This window comes from Mustelus asterias, chromosome 5, assembly GCF_964213995.1.
Source record: "Mustelus asterias chromosome 5, sMusAst1.hap1.1, whole genome shotgun sequence".
NCBI classification, from domain to species: Eukaryota; Metazoa; Chordata; class Chondrichthyes; order Carcharhiniformes; family Triakidae; genus Mustelus; species Mustelus asterias.
The window spans coordinates 138984017-139010396 of NC_135805.1; the positions used below are offsets into that span (position 1 = coordinate 138984017).

The 26380-nt window shown below is 49.5% G+C and overlaps 1 protein-coding gene across 2 annotated transcripts in view; it reads left to right on the forward strand.

Moving 5' to 3' along the window:
* Positions 1-13623: 13623 nt before the first annotated feature.
* eif2ak2 (eukaryotic translation initiation factor 2-alpha kinase 2) overlaps positions 13624-26380 on the forward strand; it is a 59072-nt gene continuing 46315 nt past the window's right edge. The window contains exons 1-3 of one of the 2 annotated variants that reach the window (XM_078213772.1): positions 13624-13726; positions 19610-19740; positions 22437-22563. In XM_078213772.1, coding sequence (XP_078069898.1) covers positions 19622-19740; positions 22437-22563 — 246 coding nt within the window. In that variant the 5' untranslated portion in view covers positions 13624-13726; positions 19610-19621. The remainder of the gene's footprint in view (positions 13727-19609; positions 19741-22436; positions 22564-26380) is intronic. The other variant, XM_078213773.1, reaches the window with a different exon arrangement.

Here is a 26380-nt window from a genome sequence, read left to right on the forward strand (position 1 = left end):
TAATTAAGGACCCTATGCACCCCGGACATTCTCTCTTCCACCTTCTTCCATCAGGAAAAAGATACAAAAGTCTGAGGACATCGTACCAAATGACTCAAGAACAGCTTCCCTGCTGCTGTCAGACTTTTGAATGGACCTACCTTATATTAAGTTGATCTTTCTCTACACCCTAGCTATGACTCTAACACTACATTCTGCACCCTTTCCTTCTCCCCTATTTACACTATGAACGTCATGCTTTGTATAGCGTGCAAGAAACAATATTTTTCACTTATGCATGTGACAATAATAATTCAAATGAGATCAAACAGTCATCTCTGCCTTCCTAAATTACGGTGTGGAGATGCTGGCATTGAACTGGGGTGGTAAAAGCACAGTAAGTAGTCTCACAACACCAGGTTAAAGTCCAACAGGCTTATTTGGCAGCACAAGCTTTCCTAAATGACAGCAGTGACTACACTCAAAGTCTGTGAAGCATGCTAGGGTGTCCTTTCCTTGTGAAGGACATGATAGAAATTCAGGTTATTTCTTTCTTTATATATCACCGTTCATATCATTTATCTACCCCTATTGCCACATCTGACACCTGCTAACTGAAATAAAGAAAAGAATTTAAAAAAAAAAAATTCAATCAAATCAAATCCAATTCAGAGTCTCAACAAGTTGAGACATTTCAGATCCAGGCTGACAAGACAGGACGGGAGACCAAAACCACCCTGTCCTGGGCCCGATCTACATGAGTCAAGCTGATTGGAGAAGGGGGAGGATCCTCCTCCAAGACCTGAGCTCATCTGCATCTTAGCCAAAAGGCCGAGATGCCGCTTTTAAAAATTGCTTCATATGAAACATATGAAGCCTCAGCGCAACCCAATGACCTCAACCAAGTGCAGGCGATCCATACTACACTTGATAATAAAGAAAAGAATTGCATTTAATGTAGTGCCTTTTACGACCTCAGGATGTCTCCAGCGTTTTACAGCCAATGAAGTAAGTGTGGTGACTGAATCCACAGAGTGGGAATTTAAGAATATTATTCACAAGATTACTCCAGATGGAAGAAGACCCTTTACCCATTCAATCTGATCCTTATAGAACATCAAACTGTATCATCTCCATAACATCACAAGTAACTACAAAGGGTTGTGAGTGAAGCCCAGTCCATCGCTCAAATCAGCCTCTCATCCACTGACTCCATCTACTCTTCCCACTGCCTTGGAAAAGCAGCCAGCATAATCAAGGACCCCACATATAGAATCATAGAGGTTTACAGCATGGAAACAGGCTCTTTGGCCCAACCTGTCCATGCCACCCTTTATTTTTTAACCACTAAACTAGTCCCAATTGCTCGCGTTTGGCCCATGTCCCTCTAGACCCATTGTACCCATGTAACTGTCTAAATGCTTTTTAAAAGACAAAATTGTACCCGCCTCTACTACTACCTCTGACAGCTTGTTCCAGACACTACCATCACCCTCACATCCCAGACATACTCTCTTCCACCAGGAAAAAGATACAAAAGTCTGAGGACACGTACCGACTGACTCAAGAACAGTTTGTTCCCTGTGGCCATCAAACTCTTGAATGGACCTACCTCGCATTAAGTTGATCTTTCTCTGCATCCTCTCCTTTCCTTCTCCCCTATGTACTCTATGAATAGTATGCTTTGTATAGCGCGCAAGAGACGGCAATTTTCACGCTATACCAATACATGTGACAAAATCAAATCTCCAGCCTCACAATCTCTGGGATATCAACACTCCTCTGATTCTGGCCTCCAGCTGCCTAGGCCCATCCAATTACCAGCAGAGGAATAACCTCTTATGAAGATTTATAGGGGGTGGCACAGTGGTTAGCACTGCTGCCTCGGCACCAGGGACCCGAGTTCAATTCCGGTCTTGGGCCACTGTCTGTGTGGAGTCTGCATGTTCTCCCCGTGTCTGCATGGGTTTCCTTCAGATGTTCCGGTTTCCTCCCACGCTCCAAAAGATATGCGGGTTAGGTGGATTGGCCACGCTAAATTGACCTTTAATGTCACGGGGATTAACAGAGTAAATACGTGGGGTTATGGGGATAGAGCCTAGGTGTGCTTGTTGTCAGTGCAGGCTCGATGGGCTGAATGGTCTCCTTCTGCACTGTCGGGATCCTATGATGTGCCATGGTTTATATGGATGTGGTTCGGGGATGCTCATGAGCATTGTGGGAGGTCAAAACCAGAGAATGCCCTCCAGTCTGAAGCGCTTGGGATCTTTTCCGCGTTGAAAAGGTTACATAAACACAAGTCGTTTTTCCATTGGGAATAGTTTGGCCTTTCATTGTGATTCCGTAATCTTAAAGTTGGAGTCACGCATGTGATTGAATAAACATTTCATTGTGATAAAGTGTGCGGTCCCAGGAACTAACATTGCTCGTGTTGGGTCTTTCGTGAGATGTTTGTGACTCGCAGGACTGGATGTGGGGTAAAGGGAGGAGCAGTGGGCAAAACATCAGAGCTGAAAGGCTGTTGTTGCTTTTGTACCTTCACATTGTTCCCCAGGGAGGACTGTGAACTAGTAAGAGGGTCACAGTCAGACAAACGGCAACATGTATACTCTTTCCATGGATGTAACCATCTGTACGTCACTCCACAGGGACACTGGAGTCCCTCATCCGCTCCTTGAGCCTACTCTGTCATTTCATTAGAACGTGGATGATCTGTACCTCAAATCACAGTTACCCACCTCAGCTCTATACCCCAAGATACCCTCAATCAACTAAATCTATCCATCTCTACTTTGAGTATCAGGTCCACAAAATTCAAAGCGGACAAGCCAATTAGTGGAAAAGAAACACAAGTAAGACTCAGTGGTCTGTGCTCCAGTTTAACCACACATCAACCTAACAGGACAAACCTCCTGCATTCACCACACCATGACTCAGCTGGCTCCTTCATTGAGTCGCTCAGATGCACAGAGCCGGGGGTTGCAGGCCACAGTCAGCCAGCAGTGCTATGTCAGCTGACCTTGTGGTTGAGAGGACACACGGGCGATTGTTTAGCTCAAAACTCTGATATGATTTGATTTATTGTTGTCACGTGCATTAGTATACAGTGAAAAGTATTGTTTCTCGTGCACTATGCAGACAAAGCATACCGTTCATAGAGAAGGAAAGGAGAGAGTGCAGAATGCAGTGTTACAGTCATGGCTAGGGTGTAGAGAAAGATCAACTTAATGCGAGGTAGGTCCATTCAAAAGTCTGACAGCAGCAGGGAAGAAGCTGTTCTTGAGTCAGTTGGGGTACGTGACCTCAGACTTTTGTATCTTTTTCCTGACGGAAGAAGGTGGAAGAGAGTATGTTCGGGGTCCTTAATTATGCTGGCTGCTTTGCCAAGGCAGCACGAAGTGTAGACAGAGTCAATGGATGGGAGGCTAGTTTGCGTGATGGATTGGGCTACATCCACGACCTTTTGTAGTTCCTTGTGGTCTTGGGCAGAGCAGGAGCCATACCAAGCTGTGATACAACCAGAAAGAATGCTTTCTATGGTGCATCTGTAAAAGTTGGTGAGAGTCATAGCTGACATGCCAAATTTCCTTAGTCTTTTGAGAAAGTAGAGGCGTTGGTGGGCTTTCTTAACTATAGTGTTGGCATGGGGGGACCAGAACAGGTTGTTGGTGATCTGGACACCTAGAAAGTTGAAGCTCTCAGCCATTTCTACTTCATCCCCATTGATGTAGATAGGTCATATTCTCCACTACGCTTCCTGAAGTCAATGACTATCTCCTTCATTTTGTTGACATTGAGGAAGAGATTATTGTTGCTGCACCAGTTCACCAGATTACTGTTTTGAGGGTGGGGTGCACCTGGATTCTTTACTGCTGTCACAGGAGGAGACTGCATGCTTGCAATATAAATTTGCAAAATTCTTCCATCGATATGTACTTCTGATTTAAATGTTGTAGGGAATTGTATTCTTTTTGGATTAATTGCACTGATGTGGCTGCTCATATGAACAGCAATAACTATTCATGCCTCATGCCTTTTTTCTAATACATTTTATGGAACGTGAGCGTCACTGGCTGGCCAGCATTTATTGCCCATCCCTAACTCCCATTTCAGAGGGCATTTGAGATTCAACCACATTGCTGCGGCTCTGGAGTCACATGTAGGCCAGACCAGGTAAGGATGGCAGATTTTGGTATTTTCTCCTTGGAGAGACGTAGGATGAGAGGAGACCTAATAGAGGTGTATAAGATGTTGAGAGGCATAGATCGGGTGGACTCTCAGAGGCTTTTTCCCAGGGTGGAAATGTCTGCTACGAGAGGACACAGGTTTAAGGTGCTGGGGGGTAGGTACAGGGGAAATATTCGGGGGAAGTTTTTCACTCAGAGGGTGGTGGGCGAGTGGAATTGGCTGCTGTCAGTGGTGGTGGAGGCAAACTCAATAGGGTCTTTTAAGAGACTCATGATGAGTACCTGGGACTTAATAGGATGGAGGGTTATAGATAGGCCTAAAAGGTAGGGATATGTTCGGCACAACTTGTGGGGCCGAAGGGCCTGTTTTGTGCTGTAGTTTTCTATGTTTCTATTTCCTTCCCTAAAGGACATTAGTGAACCAGGTGGGTTTTTCCGACAATCGACAATGGTTTCATGGTCATCAGTAGATTCTTAACTCCAGATATTTTTTATTGAATTTTGAATTCCGCCATCTGCTGTGACAGGATTCGAACCCGGGTCCCCAGAACATTACGCTGGGTCTCTGGATTACTAGTCCAGTGACAATACCACTGCGCCACTGCCTCCCCTATTTTGGCATTGACTTAGATCATGGCTGATCTGTGACCTAACTCGATTTACTCACTTTGCTATTCTCGCCCAACGATCGATCTCACTTGTGAAATGTCCAATTGACCCCCAGCACCCAGTTTTTTCATGAAGGAAGTTGCAGATTTCCAGTACTCTCTAAAGAACGGCTTCCTGGTTCACTCTTAAATGACCCAGTTCTAATTTTACGAGCATCCCCCCCCATTGTTCCAGACTCCCACCGAACTTTTTCTACCCAATTGAATCCCTTCATTCTTTTCTTAAGACACCGATCACCCATCAATCTTTTGACCTCCAGGAATACAAATCAAATTTATGCAACCTGTTCTCATAATTCTCGTAATGGGGAGGCACAGTGGGTTAGCACTGCTGCCTCACAGCACCAGGGACCTGGGTTCGATTCCCGGCTTGGGTCACTGTCAGTGTGGCGTTTGCACGTTCTCCCCGTGTCTGCGTGGGTTTCCTCCGGGTGCTCCGATTTCCTCCCACAGTCTGAAAGACGTACTGGTTAGGTGCATTGGCCATGCTAAATTCTCCCTGAGTGTACCCGAACAGGTGCCAGAGTGTGGCAACTAGGAGATTTTCACAGTAACTTCATTGCAGTGTTAATGTAAGCCTATTTGTGACATGAATAAAAAAAACATTCATACAACCTGTTCTCATCATTTAATCATTTAAACCTAGTTATAATTCTGGTGAATCTGCACTCTACCCTCTCCAACGCAAATATATTTTTCCTGAGGCGTGGCACCCAGAACTGAATAGAACTGGAACATGACTTATTTCCAACACACCAACCCCCCCCACTCCACCCCCCCCGGCTTGTATTCCAATCCCCTTGTGATAAGGACAAACACTCCATTTTTTATCTGTGTACTAGGTTTTAGTTATTTGATACTCACCCCAAATCAGTTTGCCTTTTCCACAGTTCTTAACATCTCACCGTTGGGAAGATTTGTCTTTCTTGGATCTGAGGTGAATCAGCTCCTGGTTTCCCGCACCGAATTCCACTTTGCTCAAACACTTGCTCTGTTCTTGCTGTTCCCGTCTATCAAATTTCCCATTCTTCCCAACTTACTCCCCCCACTCCTTATGCACCTGTGACTGTGTGGCCCAATTCTGCTCAAACTCCATTTTCAAGTTTCCTGGTGACACCATCGTAGTGGGTCGGATCTCAAACAACGACAAGATGGAGCACAGGAAAGAGATAGAGAATCTGGTGAAATGACACGACGACAATAGTCTCTCTCTCAATGTCAGTAAAACGAAGGACAAAGTCATCTACTTCAGGAAGCATAGTGGAGAACATGCCCCTGTCTACATCAACAGGGATGAAGTAGAAATGGTCGAGAGCTTCATGTTTTTAGGTGTCCTGATCACCAACAATCTGTCCTGGCCCCTCCACACCGATGCTATAGTTAAGAAAGCTCTCCAACATCTCTACTTTCTCAGGAGGCTAAAGAAATTTGGCATGTCTGCTACGACTCTCACCAACTTTTACAGATGCGCCATAGAAAGCATTCTTTCTGATTGTATCACAGCTTGGTATGGCTGCTGCTCTGACCAAGACCGCAAGGAACTACAAAGGGTTGGGAACATAGCCCAGTCCATCACACAAACCAGCCTCCCATCCATTGATTCTGTCTAGACTTCCTGCTGCCTCGGCAAAGCAGCCAGCATAATCAAGAACCCCACACACCCCGGACATTCTCTCTTCCACCTTCTTCCGTCGAGAAAAAGATACAAAAGTCTGAGGTCACATACCGACTGACTCAAGAACAGCTTCTTCCCTGCTGCCATCAGATTTTTGAATGGACCTACCTTATATTAAGTTGATCTTTCTCTACACCCTAGCTATGACTGTAACACTACATTCTGCATCCTCTCCTTTCCTTCTCTATGAATGGTATGCTTTGCCTGCATAGCACACAAGAAACAATACTCTTTATTGTACACCAGCACAAATGAAATAACTGTTAAATTATATTCCAGAGTGCTCTCGTTAAAAGGATACTCCAATATCACATGCCTGGTCTCCCACATTATTTTGATTTGATTTATTATTGTCACATGTATTAGTATACTTTATTAGCCAACATTTTCAGCAACTTAGCATGTAAAAAGTGAAAAACCCAAACGTGCCAGGGCAAGTTTAACAATCAGCAGATGCCATTGGATGCTCTGCCACAACAAACTATGGCCTAATGGATTTGATGGCATCATGTCCAAATGCAGCAAGACCTGGACAACATTCAGTCTTGGGCTGATGAATGCCAAGTAACATTCGTGCCACACAAGGGCCAGGTAATGATGAACTCAAACAAGAAAGAATCCAATTATCTCCCCTTGACATTCAATGGCATGACCATCGCTGAATCGTCCACCATCAACATCCTGGGGGTTACCATTCACCAGAAACTGAACTGCATTAATCATATAAATAGAATGGCTACCAGAGCAGGTCGAAGACCGGGAATTCTGCAGCGTGTGACACAACTCCTGGCTCTCCATCCACAAGGCCCAAGTCAGGAGTGTGATGGAATACTCCCCACTCGCCTGGATAGGTGCAATTCCAACAACACTCAAGAAGCTCAACACCATCCAGGACAAAGCGGGCCCGTTCAATTGGCACCCCATCCATGATTACAAACGTTCCTTTGTTTTCTTCACCTTAAGCAGTCCCCTAGGATTGAGGGTGACCCGTTTCCATTCAGATAGGATGGGCATGATCTGCAGATGCTGCTATATGTGGTGCTTCGAAGGTTGGGTCGGTGGGCTATTTGGAGGTTTGTACGTTCCCTCCGATTTCTCACCTTTGCCTCTGCACATTCCCGGTGTAGCCTCTCAATGTGTTTGTTGCCATCCTGAATAAGCCTTGTCCATTTCAGTTCGTCACATGCCAAGATCTTCCATTAGTCAGGGGGGATGTTTGTCCTCATCAGGGAATGCTTTAAGGACATCTCTAAAGTGCTTCTACAATCTTCCTGGGAATCTCCTGCGCTGGCATCCAACGCTGGCATCTCCACATCATGGCTACCATCTCCTGCCATGACAGAGATAATTGTATTGGGAATCTGGCATTGGACATGTCTTGCCCAGCTAACTGGCTTTGATTGATTAGCGCTGCGACGCTGGGCATGTTGGCTTGGGAGAGGACGCTGACACCAGATTTAGAGGGACCTGCAAAGGAACCGCTGGTGGTACTTTGGATTTGATTTGATTTGATTTATTATTGTCACATGTATCAACATACAGTGAAAAGTATTGTTTCTTGTGCGTTATACAGACAATACATACTGTTCATAGAGTACACAGGGGAGAAGGAACGGAGAGAGTGCAGAATGTAGTGTTACCGTCATAGCTAGGGTGTAGAGAAAGATCAACTTAACACAAGGTAAGTCCATTCAAAAGTCTGACAGTCTGAAGAAGCTGTTCTTGAGTCAGTTGATACGTGACCTCAGGCTTTTGGATATATTTTCCCGATGGATGAAGGTGGAAGAGAGAATGTCTGGGATGTGTGGGGTCCTTAATTATGTTGACTGCTTTGCCGAGGCAGTGGGAAGTGTAGACAGAGTCAATGGATGGGAGGGTGGTTTGAGTGATGGACTGGGCTTCATTCACAACTCTTTGTAGTTTCTTGCGGTCTTGGGCAGAGCAGGAGCCATACCAAACTATGATACAACCAGAAAGAATGCTTTCTATGGTGCATCTGTAAAAGTTGGCGAGAGTCGTAGCGGACATGGCAAATTTCCTTAGCCTCCTGAGAAAGTACAGGTGCTTTAAACATTCACTCCCTCCCCCGCCAATGCAATTTGACCTCAGGATATACTTTCTACAAGATACATTCACCAATTTGCCAAGGCGTCTTTGACAGCATCTTGTGAGCATGTGACCTTCATCACCTCGAGGAACAAGAGAAGCAAATGCATGGACCAACATTCCCAAGTCACACACTGCTTTGAGATGAAGAGATATTGCCGTTCCTTCATAGTCATTGAGTCAAAACCTTGAACCAAAAAACATGGGCCGGCCCGGTGGCACAGTGGTTAGCACTGCTGCCTCACAGCACCAGGGACCTGGGTTCGATTCCCAGTTTGGGTCACTGTCTGTGTGGAGTTTGCACGTTCTCCCCGTGTCTGCGTGCGTTTCCTCCAGGTGCTCCGGTTTCCTCCCACACTCCAAAGATGTGCAGGTTAGGTGGATTGGCCATGCTAAATCACCCCTTAGGTTAGTTGGATTAGCTATGGGAAAGCTGTGGTGTTATGGGGCTGGGTGGCTGGGTAAGATACTCTCTCAGAGAGTCAGTGCAGACTTGATGGGCCAAATGGCCTCTTCTGCACTGTCGGGATTCTATGAATGACCAAAATATGTCCAAGTTGGAATGTGCACCTTGGAGGTGGGAAGCCTGGAGATGATAATATGCCCATGCATGCTGCCCTTGCCCGTCTACCCGGTAATGGTTGAGAACTGTGAGGGCATTATTGTTAATTACTGCAGGGTTTGATGTGACATTTGGCAAAGCTTTGAGGCTTTGTCTTCTTCTGGGACCTCCAAATTCCTTGCACAATAATAGAGTTATAGAGGTTTACAGCATGGAAACAGGCCCTTTGGCCCAACTTTCCCATGCTGCTTTTTTTAACCACTAAGCTAGTCCCAATTGCCCGCGTTTGGCCCATATCCCTCTATACCCATCTTACCCATGTAACTATCTAAATGCTTTTTAAAAAACAAAACTGTACCCGCCTCTACTACTATCTCTGGCAGCTTGTTCCAGACACTAACCACCCTCTGGACCCATTTGTATCTCTCCCCTCTCTCCTTAAACCTATGCCCTCTAGTTTTAGACTCCCCTACCTTTGGGAAAAGATGTTGACTATCTTGCTGATCTATGCCCCTCATTATTTTATAGACCTCTATAAAATCACCCCTAAGCCTTCTACGCTCCAGGGAAAAAAGTCCCAGTCTATCCAGCCTTTCCTTATAACTCAAACCATTCTTGCCTGGAGAATGTGGAATTCTCCAGGCAAGTGGAGAATATTCCATCACACTCCTGACTTAGGCCTTGTGGATGGAGAGTCAGGAGTTGTGTCACATGCTGCAGAATTCCCAGCCTTCGACCTGCTCTGGTAGCATCCTAGTAAGTCTCTTCTGCACTCCTTCTAGTTTGAGGAAAACCAGACTGTTAGGGAGCTAGGTTACTAGTGCAGAACGCAATGTACTTTTGGCCATATTTATCATTACCCCATGACCACATCAGCGGAGTGCAATGTCTCTGGCAGTGTTTCGGAAGACAACACTTCACGGAGCTGTGCCAGATGTTGCCGATTGATCTGTGCCCAACACCTGGATCAGGGATGACTCTTGCCGTGTTGCTAAATACTGCCAATCAACTTCAGGAGGCAATTTATTACAACGAAATCAACTGTAAGAGGGCCAACATTTACATCAATACTCCAGCTGTAAGGAGGTATCAGCCAGACAAAAAAACCAAAGCTTTCACTGGGTTCATCGATTTAAAAGCGTCGCACGTGGAACCTGAAGGAGCACCGGATATAGAATCATACAGTGCAGAAGAGGCCCTTTGGCCCATTGAGTCTGCACTGGCACGCGAGAAGCATCTAAACTCCCATCTAATCCCACATGCCAGCACTTGGCCCATGGCCCTGAGTGTTATGATGTGCCAAGTGCTCATCCAGATACTTTTTAAAGGGTGAGACAACCCACCTCTACCATCCTCCCAGGCAGCGCATTCCAGACTCTCACCACCCAGATAAAATACATGGCCTCTTGATCTAGAGAAAGAATTTGAACTATGACCCACACTGTCCCAATATTTGAGGAGCGGGAGCCCCGAAGGATAAGTTGGCTCTTAGGACACCAATGCCGGTGACCTCACTGAAAAGGCACTAATGCAGATTTGGCAATGCCATGCTGATTATTCGTGTCCCCTTCAAATGAGTCATAGATTATAGAATCCCTACAGTACAGAAGGAGGCCATTTGGCCCATTGAGTCTCCATTGACTCCGTGAAAGGGCAGCAGAGTGGCACAGTGGTTAGCACTGCTGCCTCACAGCGCCAGGGACCCAGGTTCAATTCCGGCCTTGGGTCATTGTCTGTGTGGAGTCTGTACATTCTCCTCGTGTCTGCATGGGTTTCCTCTGGGTGCTCCGGTTTCCTCCCACAGTTCAAAGATGTGCGGGTTAGGTTGACTGGCCGTGATAAATTGATGTGGAGATGCCGGCGTCGGACTGGGGTAAACACAGTAAGAAGTTTAACAACACCAGGTTAAAGTCCAACAGGTTTATTTGGTAGCAAAAGCCACACAAGCTTTCGGAGCTCTAAGCCCATTCTTCAGGTGAGTGGGAATTCTGTTCACAAACAGAGCATATAAAGACACAGACTCAATTTACATGAATAATGGTTGGAATGCAAATACTTACAACTAATCAAGTCTTTAAGAAACAAAACAATGTGAGTGGAGAGAGCATCAAGACAGGCTAAAAAGATGTGTATTGTCTCCAGACAAGACAGCCATTCCAACCGCATTCCAACCATTATTCATGTAAATTGAGTCTGTCTTTATATGCTCTGTTTGTGAACAGAATTCCCACTCACCTGAAGAAGGGGCTTAGAGCTCCGAAAGCTTGTGTGGCTTTTGCTTCCAAATAAACCTGTTGGACTTTAACCTGGTGTTGTTAAACTTCTTACCATGATAAATTGCCCATCAGTGTCGGGGGATTAGGAGGGTAAATACGTGGGGTTATGAGGATAGGGCCTGGGTGGGATTGTTGTCAGTGCAGACTCGATGGGCCGAATGGCTTCCTTCTGTACTATAGATTCTATGATACCCAGGCCCTATCCCTGTAATCCCACGTATTTACCCGCTAATCCCCCTAACCTACACATCTTTGGACACTAATGGGCAGGTTATCATGGCCAATCAACCTAACCCGTGCATCTTTGGACTGTGGGAGGAAACCAGAGCACCCGGAGGAAACCCACGCAGACACGGGGAGAATGTGCAGACTCCGCACAGACAGCGACCCGAGCCGGGAATTGAACCTAGAGGTCGCTGGCGCTGTGAGGCAGCAGTGCTAACCACTGTGGTGAATTGCATTGATTAGGGACTGGGGTCACAGAGAGGTCCAGGGGATTTTCACAGTAACTTCATTGCAGTGTTAATGTAAACCTACTTGTGATACTAATAAATAAACTTAAACTTTTTAAACTTTAATCTGTATCCTCTGGTTACTAATCATTATGCCAGGGAGACAGGGAAAACATGCAGATTCCGCACAGACATGACCCAAGCTGGGAATTGAACTTGGGTCCCTGGTGTGTGAGGCAGCAGTGCTGACCACATTGGGATTCAGGACAATGAAAAACACTTTCCCCCATAATAGCATCCACATTGAATTGTGCAGTTTTGATGTAAGGATGTAAATGCGTTGGAGGTGGTTCAGAGGTTCACTCATAGAATCCCTACAGTACAGAAAGAGGCCATTCAGCCCATCGAGTCTGTACCGACCACAATCCCACCCAGGCCCTATTCCCATAACACCACATATTTACCCTGCTAACCCCCCTGACACTAGGGTCAATTTAGCACGGCCAATCAACCTAATCCGCACATCTTTGGAGTGTGGGAGGAAACTGGAGCACCCGGAGGAAACCTACGCAGACACGGGGAGAACGGGAAAACTCCACACAGTGACCCAAGTCAGGAATTGAACACGGGTCCCTGGCGCTGTGAGGCAGCAGTGCTAACCACTGTGCCACCGGGCCGCCCATGCATGGGGTTTGCTACCTTGACAACTGGAATGAATGGGTTGTCTTATGAGGAAAGGTTGAATAGACTGGACTTGTTTCCACTGGAGTTGAGAAGAGTGAGGGGGTGACTGGATTGAAGGATACAAGATCCTGAACAGTATTAACAAAGTGGATGTGGAAAGGATGTTTCCTCTTGATGGGTAAGTCGAATACTAGGGGGCACTGATTTAAAATTGGAGATCACCCTTTTAGCGCAGAAATGAGGAGTATTTTTTCTCTCTCAGAGCGTTGTGTGACTTTGGAAGGCGTCGGAGGTGGGGAGGGAGGCGGCGGTAGATAGATTCTTGTTAGATAAAGGAATCCAAGGTTATCGGGGGGTTATCGGGCGGCACGGTAGCACAGTGGTTAGCACTGCTGCTTCACAGCTCCAGGGACCTGGGTTCGATTCCCGGCTTGGGTCACTGTCTGTGTCGAGTTTGCACATTCTCCTCGTGTCTGCGTGGGTTTCCTCCGGGTGCTCCGGTTTCCTCCCACAGTCCAAAGATGTGCGGGTTAGATTGATTGGCCATGCTAAAAATTGCCCTTAGTGTCCTGGGATGCGTAGGTTAGAGGGATTAGTTGGTAAATGTGTAGGGATATGGGGCTAGGGTCTGGGTGGGTTTGTGGTCGGTGCAGACTCGAAGGGCCGAATGGCCTCTTTCTGTACTGTAGGGCTTCTATGTTTCTTCTATGAATGGGAAAGTCGAATTCCAAACACACAGCTATGATCTTATTGAATGGTGGAGCAGGTTCGAGGGGCCGAATGGTCTACCACTGCTCCCTATTTCATATGTACCTATGAACTAACATCCCCTCCACATTAACACTCCTGCAACACGCCTCCCTGATATTAACACTCTTCCACACATTGACACCCTCCCCTGCATCAACACCCTTTCCATTCCATTAACCCTCTGTGTCCTTGCAGTAATTCTTCAGTGCTGCCAGATGTTAATGCTTCCTTCCTGTGGTTCTCAGGCAGTTCTCTGTGTCAGGGTCAGGATCTCCCTCCCTCCCAGAGTAAAACGAAAGCGGAACTGCCGGAGCCCGAGAAACGAAACTGAGCAAGCCGACTGGTTCCAGGGGAGGGAGGCTGACATTGCGACTGCGAGGATTCACTGTGAGTTGTTGCATTTTATCGCTACAGAATAATCTTACAGTAACATAGTGATTATTTACAGCGGCCTGTGCGTGTGAGCAGTGCATCTTGAACGGTGTCAGGGGTGGGGGGAGATTGGGAATCCTTTCCCTAACCCATACTGCAAACCTGCTGCAGTGAAGCCTCTCAGTTAACCAGTAAATACTGAGTGTGACCCCCCCAGAGTCAGTCCCCTCTCACTCCCTGTCTCCAGTCACTGCAGACTCAGCTCCCCCACTGCACTGAGGATCATTATTGTAAAGACCAGGGCAGGGGGCTGTAGACAGGGGGGGGGAGGGGGGGGGGAGGGGGAGGGGGGGGCAGGGTGCTGTAGACAGGGGGGGCAGGGTGCTGTAGGCAGGGGGGGCAGGGTGCTGTAGGCAGGGGAGCAGGGTGCTGTAGACAGGGGGGGCAGGGTGCTGTAGACAGGGGGGGCAGGGTGCTGTAGGCAGGGGAGCAGGGTGCTGTAGACAGGGGGGGCAGGGTGCTGTAGACAGGGGGGGGAAGGGGGAGGAGGGGGGGGCAGGGTGCTGTAGACAGGGGGGGCAGGGTGCTGTAGACAGGGGAGGCAGGGTGCTGTAGACAGGGGGGGCAGGGTGCTGTAGACAGGGGGGGCAGGGTGCTGTAGGCAGGGGAGCAGGGTGCTGTAGACAGGGGGGGCAGGGGGCTGTAGACAGGGGGGGGGAGGGGGAAGGGGGAGGAGGGGGGGGCAGGGTGCTGTAGACAGGGGGGGCAGGGTGCTGTAGACAGGGGAGGCAGGGTGCTGTAGACAGGGGGGGCAGGGTGCTGTAGACAGGGGGGGCAGGGTGCTGTAGACAGGGGGGGCAGGGTGCTGTAGACAGGGGGGGCAGGGTGCTGTAGACAGGGGGGGGCAGGGTGCTGTAGACAGGGGGGGCAGGGTGCTGTAGACAGGGGAGGCAGGGTGCTGTAGACAGGGGGGGCAGGGTGCTGTAGACAGGGGGGGCAGGGTGCTGTAGACAGGGGGGGCAGGGTGCTGTAGACAGGGGGGGCAGGGGGGCAGGGGGCTGTAGGCAGGGGGGGCAGGGTGCTGTAGGCAGGGGGGCAGGGTGCTGTAGACGGGGGGGCAGGGTGCTGTAGACAGGGGGGGGCAGGGTGCTGTAGACAGGGGGGGCAGGGTGCTGTAGACGGGGGGGCAGGGTGCTGTAGACAGGGGGGGCAGGGTGCTGTAGACAGGGGAGGCAGGGTGCTGTAGACAGGGGGGGCAGGGTGCTGTAGACAGGGGGGGCAGGGGGGCAGGGGGCTGTAGGCAGGGGGGGCAGGGTGCTGTAGGCAGGGGGGCAGGGTGCTGTAGACAGGGGGGGGCAGGGTGCTGTAGACAGGGGGGGGCAGGGTGCTGTAGACAGGGGGGGCAGGGTGCTGTAGACAGGGGGGCCAGGGTGCTGTAGACAGGGGGGGCAGGGTGCTGTAGGCAGGGGGGGCAGGGGGCTGTAGACGGGGGGGCAGGGTGCTGTAGACAGGGGGGGCAGGGTGCTGTAGGCAGGGGGGGCAGGGTGCTGTAGGCAGGGGGGCAGGGGGGCAGGGTGCTGTAGACGGGGGGCAGGGGGCTGTAGATGGGGGTGGAGGGGGGGGCAGGGTGCTGAAGACAGGGGGGGGGCAGGGGGCTGTAGACCGGGGGGGTGGAGGGGGGGGCAGGGTGCTGTAGACGGGGGGCAGGGTGCTGTAGACAGGGGGGGCAGGGGGCTGTAGACCGGGGGGGGGCAGGGGGCTGTAGACCGGGGGGGTGGAGGGGGGGGCAGGGTGCTGTAGACGGGGGGCAGGGTGCTGTAGACAGGGGGGGCAGGGGGCTGTAGACAGGGGGGTGGAGGGGTGGGCAGGGTGCTGTTGACGGGGGCAGGGTGCTGTAGACGGGGGCAGGGGGCAGGGTGCTGTAGACGGGGGGCAGGGGGGTGGAGGGGGGGGCAGGGGGCAGGGTGCTGTAGACGGGGGCAGGGGGCAGGGTGCTGTAGACGGGGGGCAGGGTGCTGTAGACGGGGGGCAGGGTGCTGTAGACGGGGGCAGGGGGCAGGGTGCTGTAGACGGGGGGCAGGGTGCTGTAGACGGGGGGCAGGGGGGCAGGGTGCTGTAGACGGGGGGCAGGGGGCTGTAGACAGGGGGGTGGAGGGGGGGGCAGGGTGCTGTAGACAGGGGGGGAGGGGGGCAGGGTGCTGTAGACGGGGGGAGGGAGAGGGGGGGCAGGGTGCTGTAGACGGGGCGAGGGGGGCAGGGTGCAGTAGACGGGGGGAGGGAGAGGGGGGGCAGGGTGCTGTAGACGGGGGGGGGAGGGGGAGGGTGTTGTAGACGGGGGGGGAGGGGGAGGGTGCTGTAGACGAGGGGGGAGGGGGCAGGGTGCTGTAGACGGGGGGAGGGGGGCAGGGTGCTGTAGACGGGGGGCAGGGTGCTGTAGACGGGGGGGAGGGTGCTGTAGACGCGGGGGGAGGGGGGAGGGGGCAGGGTGCTGTAGACGGGGGGGGGGAGGGGGGGCAGGGTGCTGTAGACAGGGGGGCAGGGTGCTGTAGACGGGGGGGCAGGGTGCTGTAGACGGGGGAGGAGGGTGCTGTAGACGCGGGGGGAGGGGGGAGGGGGCAGGGTGCTGTAGACGGGGGGAGGGAGAGGGGGGAGGGTGCTGTAGACAGGGGGAGGAGGGCAGGGTGCTGTAGACGGGGGGGTGGGGGGGTAGGGTGCTGTCGACAGGGGGGGGAGGGTGTTGTAGAGAGTGGGGGGGGAGGGTGCTGTAGAGAGTGGGGGGGGAGGGTGCTGTAGAGAGTGGGGGGGGGAGGGTGCTGTAGAGAGTGGGGGGGAGGGTGCTGTAGAGAGTGGGGGGGTAGGGTGCTGGAGAAAGTGGGGGGGGAGGGTGCTGTAGAGAGTGGGGGGGGGAGGGTGCTGTAGAGAGTGGGGGGGTAGGGTGCTGTAGAGAGTGGGGGATAGGGTGCTGTAGAGAGTGGGGGGGAGGGTGCTGTAGAGAGTGGGGGGGGTGGGGTGCTGTAGAGAGTGGGGGGGAGGGTGCTGTAGAGAGTGGGGGGGGAGGGTGCTGTAGAGAGTGGGGGAGAGGATGCTGTAGAGAGTGGGGGGGGGAGGGTGTTGTAGAGAGTGGGGGGGCTGTAGAGAGTGGGGGGGGAGGGTGTTGTAGAGAGTGGGGGGGGAGGGTGTTGTAGAGAGTGGGGGGGGAGGGTGTTGTAGAGAGTGGGGGGGGAGGGTGTTGTAGAGAGTGGGGGGGGAGGGTGTTGTAGAGAGTGGGGGGGAGGGTGCTGTAGAGAGTGGGGGGCGAGGGTGTTGTAGAGAGTGGGGGGGGAGGGTGTTGTAGAGAGTGGGGGGGGAGGGTGTTGTAGAGAGTGGGGGGGAGGGTGCTGTAGAGAGTGGGGGGGGAGGGTGCTGTAGAGAGTGGGGGGGGAGGGTGCTGTAGAGAGTGGGGGGGAGGGGTGCTGTGTCTGAAAATAAGGGGCAAAATGACACAAATTGAACAAGTTGGCACAGTGGTTAGCGCCGCTGCCTCACAGCTCCAGGGACCCGGGTTCGATTCCCGGCTAAGTCACCGTCTGTGCAGAGTCTGCACGTTCTCCCCGTGTCTGTGTGGGTTTCCTCCGGGTGCTCCGGTTTCCTCCCAGTCTGAAAGACGTGCTGATTAGGGTGCATTGGCCGTGCTAAATTCACCCTCAGTGGGGCGACTGGGCGATTTTCACCGTAATTTCATTGCAGTGTTAATGTAAGCCTACTTGTGACACTGATAAATAAACTTTAACTGTGGGGGGTAAAGTGTCACAAACTGCCCTGAATGTGGGGGTAAACTCCAACATGACTTCCCTGCTTTTTAATCTATGCCTCGATTGATAAAGGCAAGTGTCCCATATGTATTTTTCACCACCCTACTAACATGCCCTCCTGCCTTCAGAGACCTGCGGACAAACACACCAAGGTCCCTTTGTTCTACAGAACTTCCCAGTGTCCTGCCATTCATTGAATATTTCCTTGTCAAATTAATCCTTCCAAAGTGGATCACCTCTCACTTTTCAGGGTTAAATTCCATCTGCCACTAATCTGCCCATTTGATCATTCCGCCCATATCTTCCTGTCGCCCAAGACACTCCGCCTCACTGTTAACCACCCGTCCAATCTTTGTGTCATCCGCAAACTTACTAATCCTACCCCCCAACATAGTCATCAATGTCATTTATATAAATGACGAATAATAGGGGGCCCAACACAGATCCCTGTGGTTTGCCACTGGACACTGGCTTCCAGTCACTCAAACAGCCTTCTGTCATCACCTTCTGTTTAGCTCCTACAGCGAGTTGGCATAGGTGCAATGGGCTGAATGGCCTCCCTTTATTTATTAGTGTCACAAGTAGGCTTACATTAACACTGCAATGAAGTTACTGTGAAAATCTCCTAGTCACCACACTCTGGTGCCTGTTTGAGTACACTGAGGGAGAATTTAGCACGGCCAATGCACCCTAACCAGCACGTCTTTCGGACTGTGGGAGGAAACCGGAGCACTCGGAGGAAACCCACGCAGACACGGGGAGAATGTGCAAACTCCACACAGACAGTGACCCAAGCCGGGAATTGAACCCGGCTACCTGGCACTGTGAGGCAGCAGTGCTAACCCACTGTGCCACCGTGCTGTCCTCGGAGTAATTAGAGTAGAAGTAAATAAGATTTCACAGAGTAAAGTAAAATTATTGGTGGAAGTAATAAGTACAAATGAGTGCATAGCACACATAGCTATAAACCGTAATGTTAATAGTGCTATTACATAATAGGGGCGGTACGGTGGCACAGTGATTAGCACTGCTGCCTCACAGCGCCAGGGACCAGAGAATTCCCGGCTTGGGTCACTGTCTGTGCAGAGTCTGCACGTTCTCCCCGTGTTTGCGTGGGTTTCCTCCGGGTGCTCTGGTTTCCTCCCACAGTCCAAAGATGTGTGGGTTAGGTTGATTGGCCGTGCTAAATTGCCTCTTGGTGTCAGGCGGACTAGCTAGGGTAAATGTGTGGGGTTATGGATATCGGGCCTGGGTGGGATTGTGGTCGGTGCAGACTCGATGGGCCGAATGGCCTCCTTCTGCACGATGTGGAGATGCCGGCGTTGGACTGGGGTAAACACAGTAAGAAGTTTAACAACACCAGGTTAAAGTCCAACAGGTTTATTTGGTAGCAAAAGCCACACAAGCTTTCGAGGCTCTGAGCCCCTTCTTCTCTTGGCGATCCTCTCCACTTGGAGCCGGCAGTTTGCGGTGTCTATGGTAGTCATGATGTGGAGATGCCGGCGTTGGACTGGGGTAAACACAGTAAGAAGTTTAACAACACCAGGTTAAAGTCCAACAGGTTTATTTGGTAGCAAAAGCCACACAAGCTTTCGAGGCTCTGAGCCCCTTCTTTTACAGATGCACCATAGAAAGCATTCTTTCTGGTTGTATCACAGCTTGGTATGGCTCCTGCTCTGTCCAAGACCGCAAGGAACCACAAAGGGTCGTAAATGAAGCCCAGTCCATCACGCAAACCAGCCTCCCATCCATTGACTCCATCGACACTTCCCACTGCCTCAGAAAATGCTTTCTATGGTGCATCTGTAAAAGAAGGGGCTCAGAGCCTCGAAAGCTTGTGTGGCTTTTGCTACCAAATAAACCTGTTGGACTTTAACCTGGTGTTGTTAAACTTCTTACTCCTTCTGCACTGCAGGGATTCTATAATTCTACGATAAAGTTTTTTTTCTGTTCAAGTAGTGAAATCTTGTTGCGTCCCATTGGTTAAAACAAGGTGTTTGGATTTCTCTTTCAATGTTGACAGTCTCTAACCAGATTGTAACAGAATATTGTTCATTATCTCACCATATCTTGGATGCTTTGAATTGAGAATGTTTCATTTCTGTAGCCCCTAGAAGCAATGGCGACTCCAGGATCTGCTTTACACAATAATGTGGAGGAACTCCAGCTGTATGCAAATAAAAATAATGAACATTTGACCTGGGAATCCAAAATGGATGGACCCTCTCACAACCCCGTGTAAGTAGCTTAGTTTAGGAATATATTTTGATTTGATTTATTATTATCACATGTATTACTATACTGTGAAAAGTATTGTTTCTTGCGCACCATACAGACAAAGAATACCATTCATAGAGAAGGAAAGGAGAGAGTGCAGAATGTAGTGTTACAGTCATAGCTAGGGTGTAGAGAAAGATGAACTTAATGCGAGGTAGGTCTATTCAAAAGTCTGATGGCAGCAGGGAAGAAGCTGTTCTTGCTTCGGTTGGTACGTGATCTCCGAATTTTGTATCTTTTTCCCGACGGAAGAAGGTGGAAGAGAGAATGTCCGGGATGCATAGGGTCCTTAATTATGCTGGCTGCTTTTCTGAGGCAGTGGGAAGTGTCGATGGAGTCAATGGATGGGAGGCTGGTTTGCGTGATGGACTGGGCTTCATTTACGACCCTTTGTGGTTCCTTGCGGTCTTGGACAGAGCAGGAGCCATACCAAGCTGTGATACAACCAGAAAGAATGCTTTCTATGGTGCATCTGTAAAAGTAGGTGAGAGTCGTAGCTGACATGCCAAAGTTCCTTAGTCTCCTGAGAAAGTAGAGGCGTTGGTGGGCTTTCTTAACTATAGTGTCGGCATGGGGGGACCAGGACAGGTTGTTGGTGATCTGGACACCTAAAAACTTGAAGCTCTCAACACTTCCTACTTTGTTTCTTTGACCTTGTCATCCAGAACTGTGTTACATGTTTGGAGTGCTGTATACAATTCTGGTCACTGTGCAATAGGAAGGATGTTATTAAACTGGAAAGGGTGCAAAAAGGATTTACAAGGATGTCACCAGGACTGGAAGGTTTGAATTATAAGGCGAGGCTGGAAAGGCTGGGACTTTTCCCTGGAGTGTAGGAGGATGAGGGGGTGACCTTAGAGATCTATAAAATCATGAGGGACATCGATAAGGTGCATAGCCAAGGTCTTTTCCCCAGAGTAGGGGAGTCCAAAACTGGTCCAGAGATGTGCGGGTTAGGTTGATTGGCCATGTTAAATTAACCTAGTGTCAGGGGGATTAGCAGGATGGGGATAGGTTGAGTGGGATTGTGGTCAGTGCAGACTTGATGGGCCGAATGGCCTCCTTCTGCCCTGTAGGGATGTTATGATTCTAGAGGGCATAGGTTTAACATGAGAGGGGAAAGGGGACGTGAGGGTCGACTTTTTCACACAGAGGGTTGTGCGTATATGGAATGAGCTGCCAGAGGAGGTGGTAGAGGTGGGTACGATTACAACATTTGAAAGATATTTGGACAGGTACATGGATGGGAAAGGTTTAGAAGGATATGGGCCAAACGCGGGCAAATAGGACTAAGTTCAGTTTAGGAAACCAGGTCGACATGAACGAGTTAGGCCGAAGGGCCTGTTTCCGTGCTGTATATCTCTATGGCTCTACTCTACACTAAGTAACTCTTTCATGACCTCACTTCTCCATATCACCATAACCTCCTGCAACTCTACAGTCCGCCCAGATCACTTCACTCTTCAATCCTGACCTCTTGTGGATCCCTGATTCTTATCCAAAAGAGAAAACGCTGGAAAATCTCGGTAGGTCTGGCAGCATCCGTAAGGAGAGAAAAGAGCTGACGTTTCGAGTCCAGACGTGTCATCTGGAACTCAGCCTTTATTTACTAATGCTCTTAGCAGCAAACCAGTTTCCAGGGCCAGTCCATGCTCCCAGGGAATGACTGAGAGCACCATAAGATGGTGGCACAGTGGTTAGCACTGCTGCCTCACAGCGCCAGGGACCCAGGTTCGATTCCCGGCTTGGGTCACTGGCTGTGTGGAGGTTGCACATTCTCCCCGTGTCTGCGTGGGTTTCCTCCGGGTGCTCCGGTTTCCTCCCACTGTCCAAAGATGTGCTGGTTAGGTGGATTGGCCGTGCTAAATTGACCCTTAAAGTCCCAAGATGTATAGTTTAGGAGGGATTAGCGGGATAAATACGTGGGGTTACGGGATAAGCCTGGGTAAGAGTCAGTGCAGACCGAGTGGCCTCCTTCCCCCCCCATAGGAATTCTATGGTGATATGAACAATGGCTCACCACCACCTTCTGAAGGGCAATTGCGTTTAAAGTTTATTTAATAGTTTCACAAGTCAGCTTACATTAACACTGCAAAGAAGTTACTGTGAAAATCCCCTAGTTGCCACACTCCGGCACCTGTTTGGGTACACTGAGGGAGAATTTAGCACGGCCAATCCACCTAACCAGTCTTTCAGACTGTGGGAGGAAACCGGAGCACCCGGAGGAAACCCACGCAGACACGAGGAGAATGTGCAGACTCCGCACAGACAGTGACCCAAGCCGGGAATTGAACCCGGGTCCCTGGCGCTGTGAGGCAGCAGTGCTAACCACTGTGCCACCGCGCCACAGGTGAGCGATAAAACGCTGGCCTAACCAGCGATGCCCGAGTCCCGTGAAATTTATTTTTAAAAACCTTTATAATTTTAGAGAGCCCCTGGTATTCTTCTCTGAGGGAGGAAGAGCTCCAGCCTGTTCAGTCTTTCTGATATCCTGCTTTAGGCTCCAGTGTCGTGCAGAGCAGGTCTGAATGAATCTCCAGACCCCGCAGCTAATCCTCACGGCCACCTTGTGTAGCTCTAAGGGGTGAGGCAGGATAGTAGAAATCTGTGTTTTGCTGATCTAACCCAATGCTATGTTTACTCTGCCGTCATTTTAGGTTCACATTCTGGGCAAAAATTGGTGACAAAACATTCCCTGAAGCCCACGGCAAAACCAAGAAGGAAGCTAAGTACAATGCTGCTAAAATGGCTTTAGAGGATTTGAATATTCAGCAGTTCGATATGGTACGTTGCACTGTGTTCCTTAAATCCCATTTTACAAAAAAGCTGTTGTTTCATTTTTAAGACGTTTTAATGTTTCCTTCAAGGAGGGAGCACTTTCAGATGAGACCTTATAGAATCATAGAAACCCTACAGTACAGAAAGAGGCCATTCGGCCCATCGAGTCTGCACCAACCACAATCCCACCCAGGCCCTAACCGCATATCCCTTCATATTTTACCCACTAATCCCTCTAACCTACGCATCTCAGGACACTAATATATAGCCCATCTGTCTGCTCAGATAGGTGTGAAAATTCCTTGACCACCTCACAGTGCCAGGGACCCGGGTTCGATTCCCGGCTTGGGTCACTGTCTGTGTGGAGTCTGCACGTTCTACCCGTGTCTGTGTGGGTTTCCTCCGGGTGCTCCGGTTTCCTCCCACAGTCCGAAAGACATGCTGGTTAGGTGCATTGGCCATGCTAAATTACCCCTTAGTGTCAGAGGGGCGAGCAGGGTAAATGTGTGGGGTTGCAGGGTGGGCTTGTTGTTGGTGCAGACTTGATGGACCCAATGGCTTCCTTCTTCAATGTAAGGATTCTAGGACAAGATATTTCTATGACACTAACAAAGAGCAGGAGGGTTTGCCTGGTGCCCCGTCCAACACTCACCCCTTGGCCAACATTCCTCCTCAACAAACAAGAGCAAAGTTACATTCTTCCATCTGACAGCTCATCCTCTATTTCTTGTTCTTCTAACCGCTCCAGGGCTGTGTCCATTCTCCCACTCCTCCTACTCCCACTTTATATCAGCAACCTCTTACACTCCTTGCCCAACCCAATACTCTTGCCAACCCTCCATCTGTATCAACCTCCTTCAGATTGCTCACAATACTAATCTCACTCACAGGGGAATCGCTGAACCTTTCATTCTATTAAATCCTCCCATTTCCTTCATTTTCATCTCAGTCTCACCCAATGTTTAAGTTTATGTATTAGTGTCACAAGTAGGCTTACATTAACACTGCAATGAGGTTACTGTGAAATCTAGCGCCTGTTTGGGTACACTGAGGGAGAATTTAGCATGGCCAATGCACCTAACCAGCACGTCTTTCGGACTGTGGGAGGAAACCCACGCAGACACGGGGAGAATGTGCAAACTCCACACAGTAAGAGTTTTAACAACACCAGGTTAAAGTCCAACAGATTTATTTGGTAGCAAATGCCATTAGCTTTCGGAGCGCTGCTCCTTCGTCAGATGGAGTGGATATCCACTCCATCTGACGAAGGAGCAGCGCTCCGAAAGCTAATGGCATTTGCCACCAAATAAACCTGTTGGACTTTAACCTGGTGTTGTTAAAACTCTTACTGTGTTTACCCCAGTCCAACGCCGGTATCTCCACATCAAACTCCACACAGACAGTGACCCAAGCCGGGAATCGAACCCGGCGCTGCGAGGCAGCAGTGCGGTCCCTGTGGACTCATGGAATTATGGACCACAAATTTGAAATGAACCTTTTTACCTTAAAATGATTATGGAGAATGGGCACTTTATATTTTCAAAAAATGGAATTGAGAGGTCAGGTGACCTTTTCTTTTCTGCCAGTGGACATGGAACTACACAAGGCGCTCGAACGCCCTTTCATGTCAGGACAAGACATTAAAATGCAAAGAAACTTTTGTGATATTGTATTGAGAGGTTATTAAAATGTAACAAGCCGTTCCTGTAGATTAATGGCCGTCCTTGTACAGATAATTAAAGAAACTTGTTCCCAATGGGCTTGCGGACGTTTTGGCTTTGAAGTTGAATTCTAAAGAATAGGTGTGAAAAAACCTTGTTCTATCACAATGATTAGTGAACGGGTGAAACTTGACCCTGTTATGTATCAGAGACAATTGTGAGGACGATAAAAAACATGCACTATGGTCATATGGGTGCTCCGGTTTCCTCCCACAATCCAAAGATGTGCTGGTTGGGTGAATTGGCCATGGTCAATTGCCCCTTAGAGGGATAAATAAATGGGGTTACGGGGATAGGGCCTGGGTGGGATTGTTGTCGGTGCAGTGTGTGCATGGGTGTGAGGTGTGTGACTATGTGCTGTGTGTGTTTGAGAGTATGTGTTTTGTGTGTGAGAGTGTGTGTGGTGTGTGGGAGAGAGAGATTGTGTCTGTGAGAGAGTATGTTTTGTGTGTTGTGTGGTGGTGTGTGGTGTGGTGTTGTGTGTTGTGGTGTGTGTGTGGTGCGTGGTGTGTGTGTGGTGCGTGGTGTTGTGTGGTGTTTGTTTTGTGGTGTTTTGTGTATTGTGTGGTGTTGTGTGGTGTTTTGTGTGGTGTTTTGTGTGGTGTGTGTGGTGTTTTGTGTGGTGTTTTGTGTGGTGTGTGGTGTTTTGTGTGGTGTGTTGTGTGGTGTTGTGTGGTGTTTTGTGTGTTGTGTGGTGGTGTGTGGTGTTTTGTGTGATGTGTGGTGTTTTGTGTGGTGTGTGGTGTTTTGTGTGGTGTGTGGTGTTTTGTATGGTGTTTTGTGTGGTGTGTGGTGTTTTGTGTGGTGTGTGGTGTTTTGTGTGGTGTGTGGTGTTTTGTGTGTTGTGTGGTGGTGTGTGGTGTTTTGTGTGTTGTGTGGTGTTTTGTGTTGTGTGTGGTGTTTTGTGTGTTGTGTGGTGGTGTGTGGTGTTTTGTGTGTTGTGTGGTGTTTTGTGTGTTGTGTGGTGTTTTGTGTGGTGTGTGGTGTTTTGTGTGGTGTGTGGTGTTTTGTGTGTTGTGTGGTGGTGTGTGGTGTTTTGTGTGTTGTGTGGTGTTTTGTGTGGTGTGTGGTGTTTTGTGTTGTGTGTGGTGTTTTGTGTGTTGTGTGGTGTTTTGTGTGTTGTGTGGTGTTTTGTGTAGTGTGTGGTGTTTTGTGTGGTGTGTGGTGTTTTGTGTGTTGTGTGGTGGTGTGTGGTGTTTTGTGTGTTATGTGGTGTTTTGTGTGGTGTTTTGTGTGTTGTGTGGTGTTTTGTGTGTTGTGTGGTGGTGTGTGGTGTTTTGTGTGTGGTGTTTTGTGTGGTGTGTGGTGTTTTGTGTGTTGTGTGGTGTTTTGTGTGGTGTGTGGTGTTTTGTGTTTTGTGTGTTGTGTGGTGGTGTGTGGTGTTTTGTGTGGTGTGTGGTGTTTTGTGTTTTGTGTGGTGTTTTGTGTTTTGTGTGGTGTGTGGTGTTTTGTGTTTTGTGTGTTGTGTGGTGGTGTGTGGTGTTTTTTGTGTGGTGTGTGGTGTTTTGTGTGTTGTGTGGTGTTTTGTGTGGTGTTTTGTGTGGTGTTTTGTGTTTTGTGTGTTGTGTGGTGGTGTGTGGTGTTTTGTGTGTGGTGTTTTGTGTGTTGTGTGGTGTTTTGTGTGGTGTGTGGTGTTTTGTGTTTTGTGTGGTGTTTTGTGTTTTGTGTGTGTTGTGTGGTGGTGTGTGGTGTTTTGTGTGTTGTGTGGTGTTTTGTGTGGTGTGTGGTGTTTTGTGTTTTGTGTGTGTTGTGTGGTGGTGTGTGGTGTTTTGTGTGTTGTGTGGTGTTTTGTGTTTTGTGTGTTGTGTGGTGGTGTGTGGTGTTTTGTGTTTTGTGTGTGTTGTGTGGTGGTGTGTGGTGTTTTGTGTGTTGTGTGGTGTTTTGTGTGGTGTGTGGTGTTTTGTGTTTTGTGTGTTGTGTGGTGGTGTGTGGTGTTTTGTGTTTTGTGTGTGTTGTGTGGTGGTGTGTGGTGTTTTGTGTGTTGTGTGGTGTTTTGTGTGGTGTGTGGTGTTTTGTGTTTTGTGTGTTGTGTGGTGGTGTGTGGTGTTTTGTGTGGTGTGTGGTGTTTTGTGTGGTGGTGTGTGGTGTTTTGTGTGGTGTTG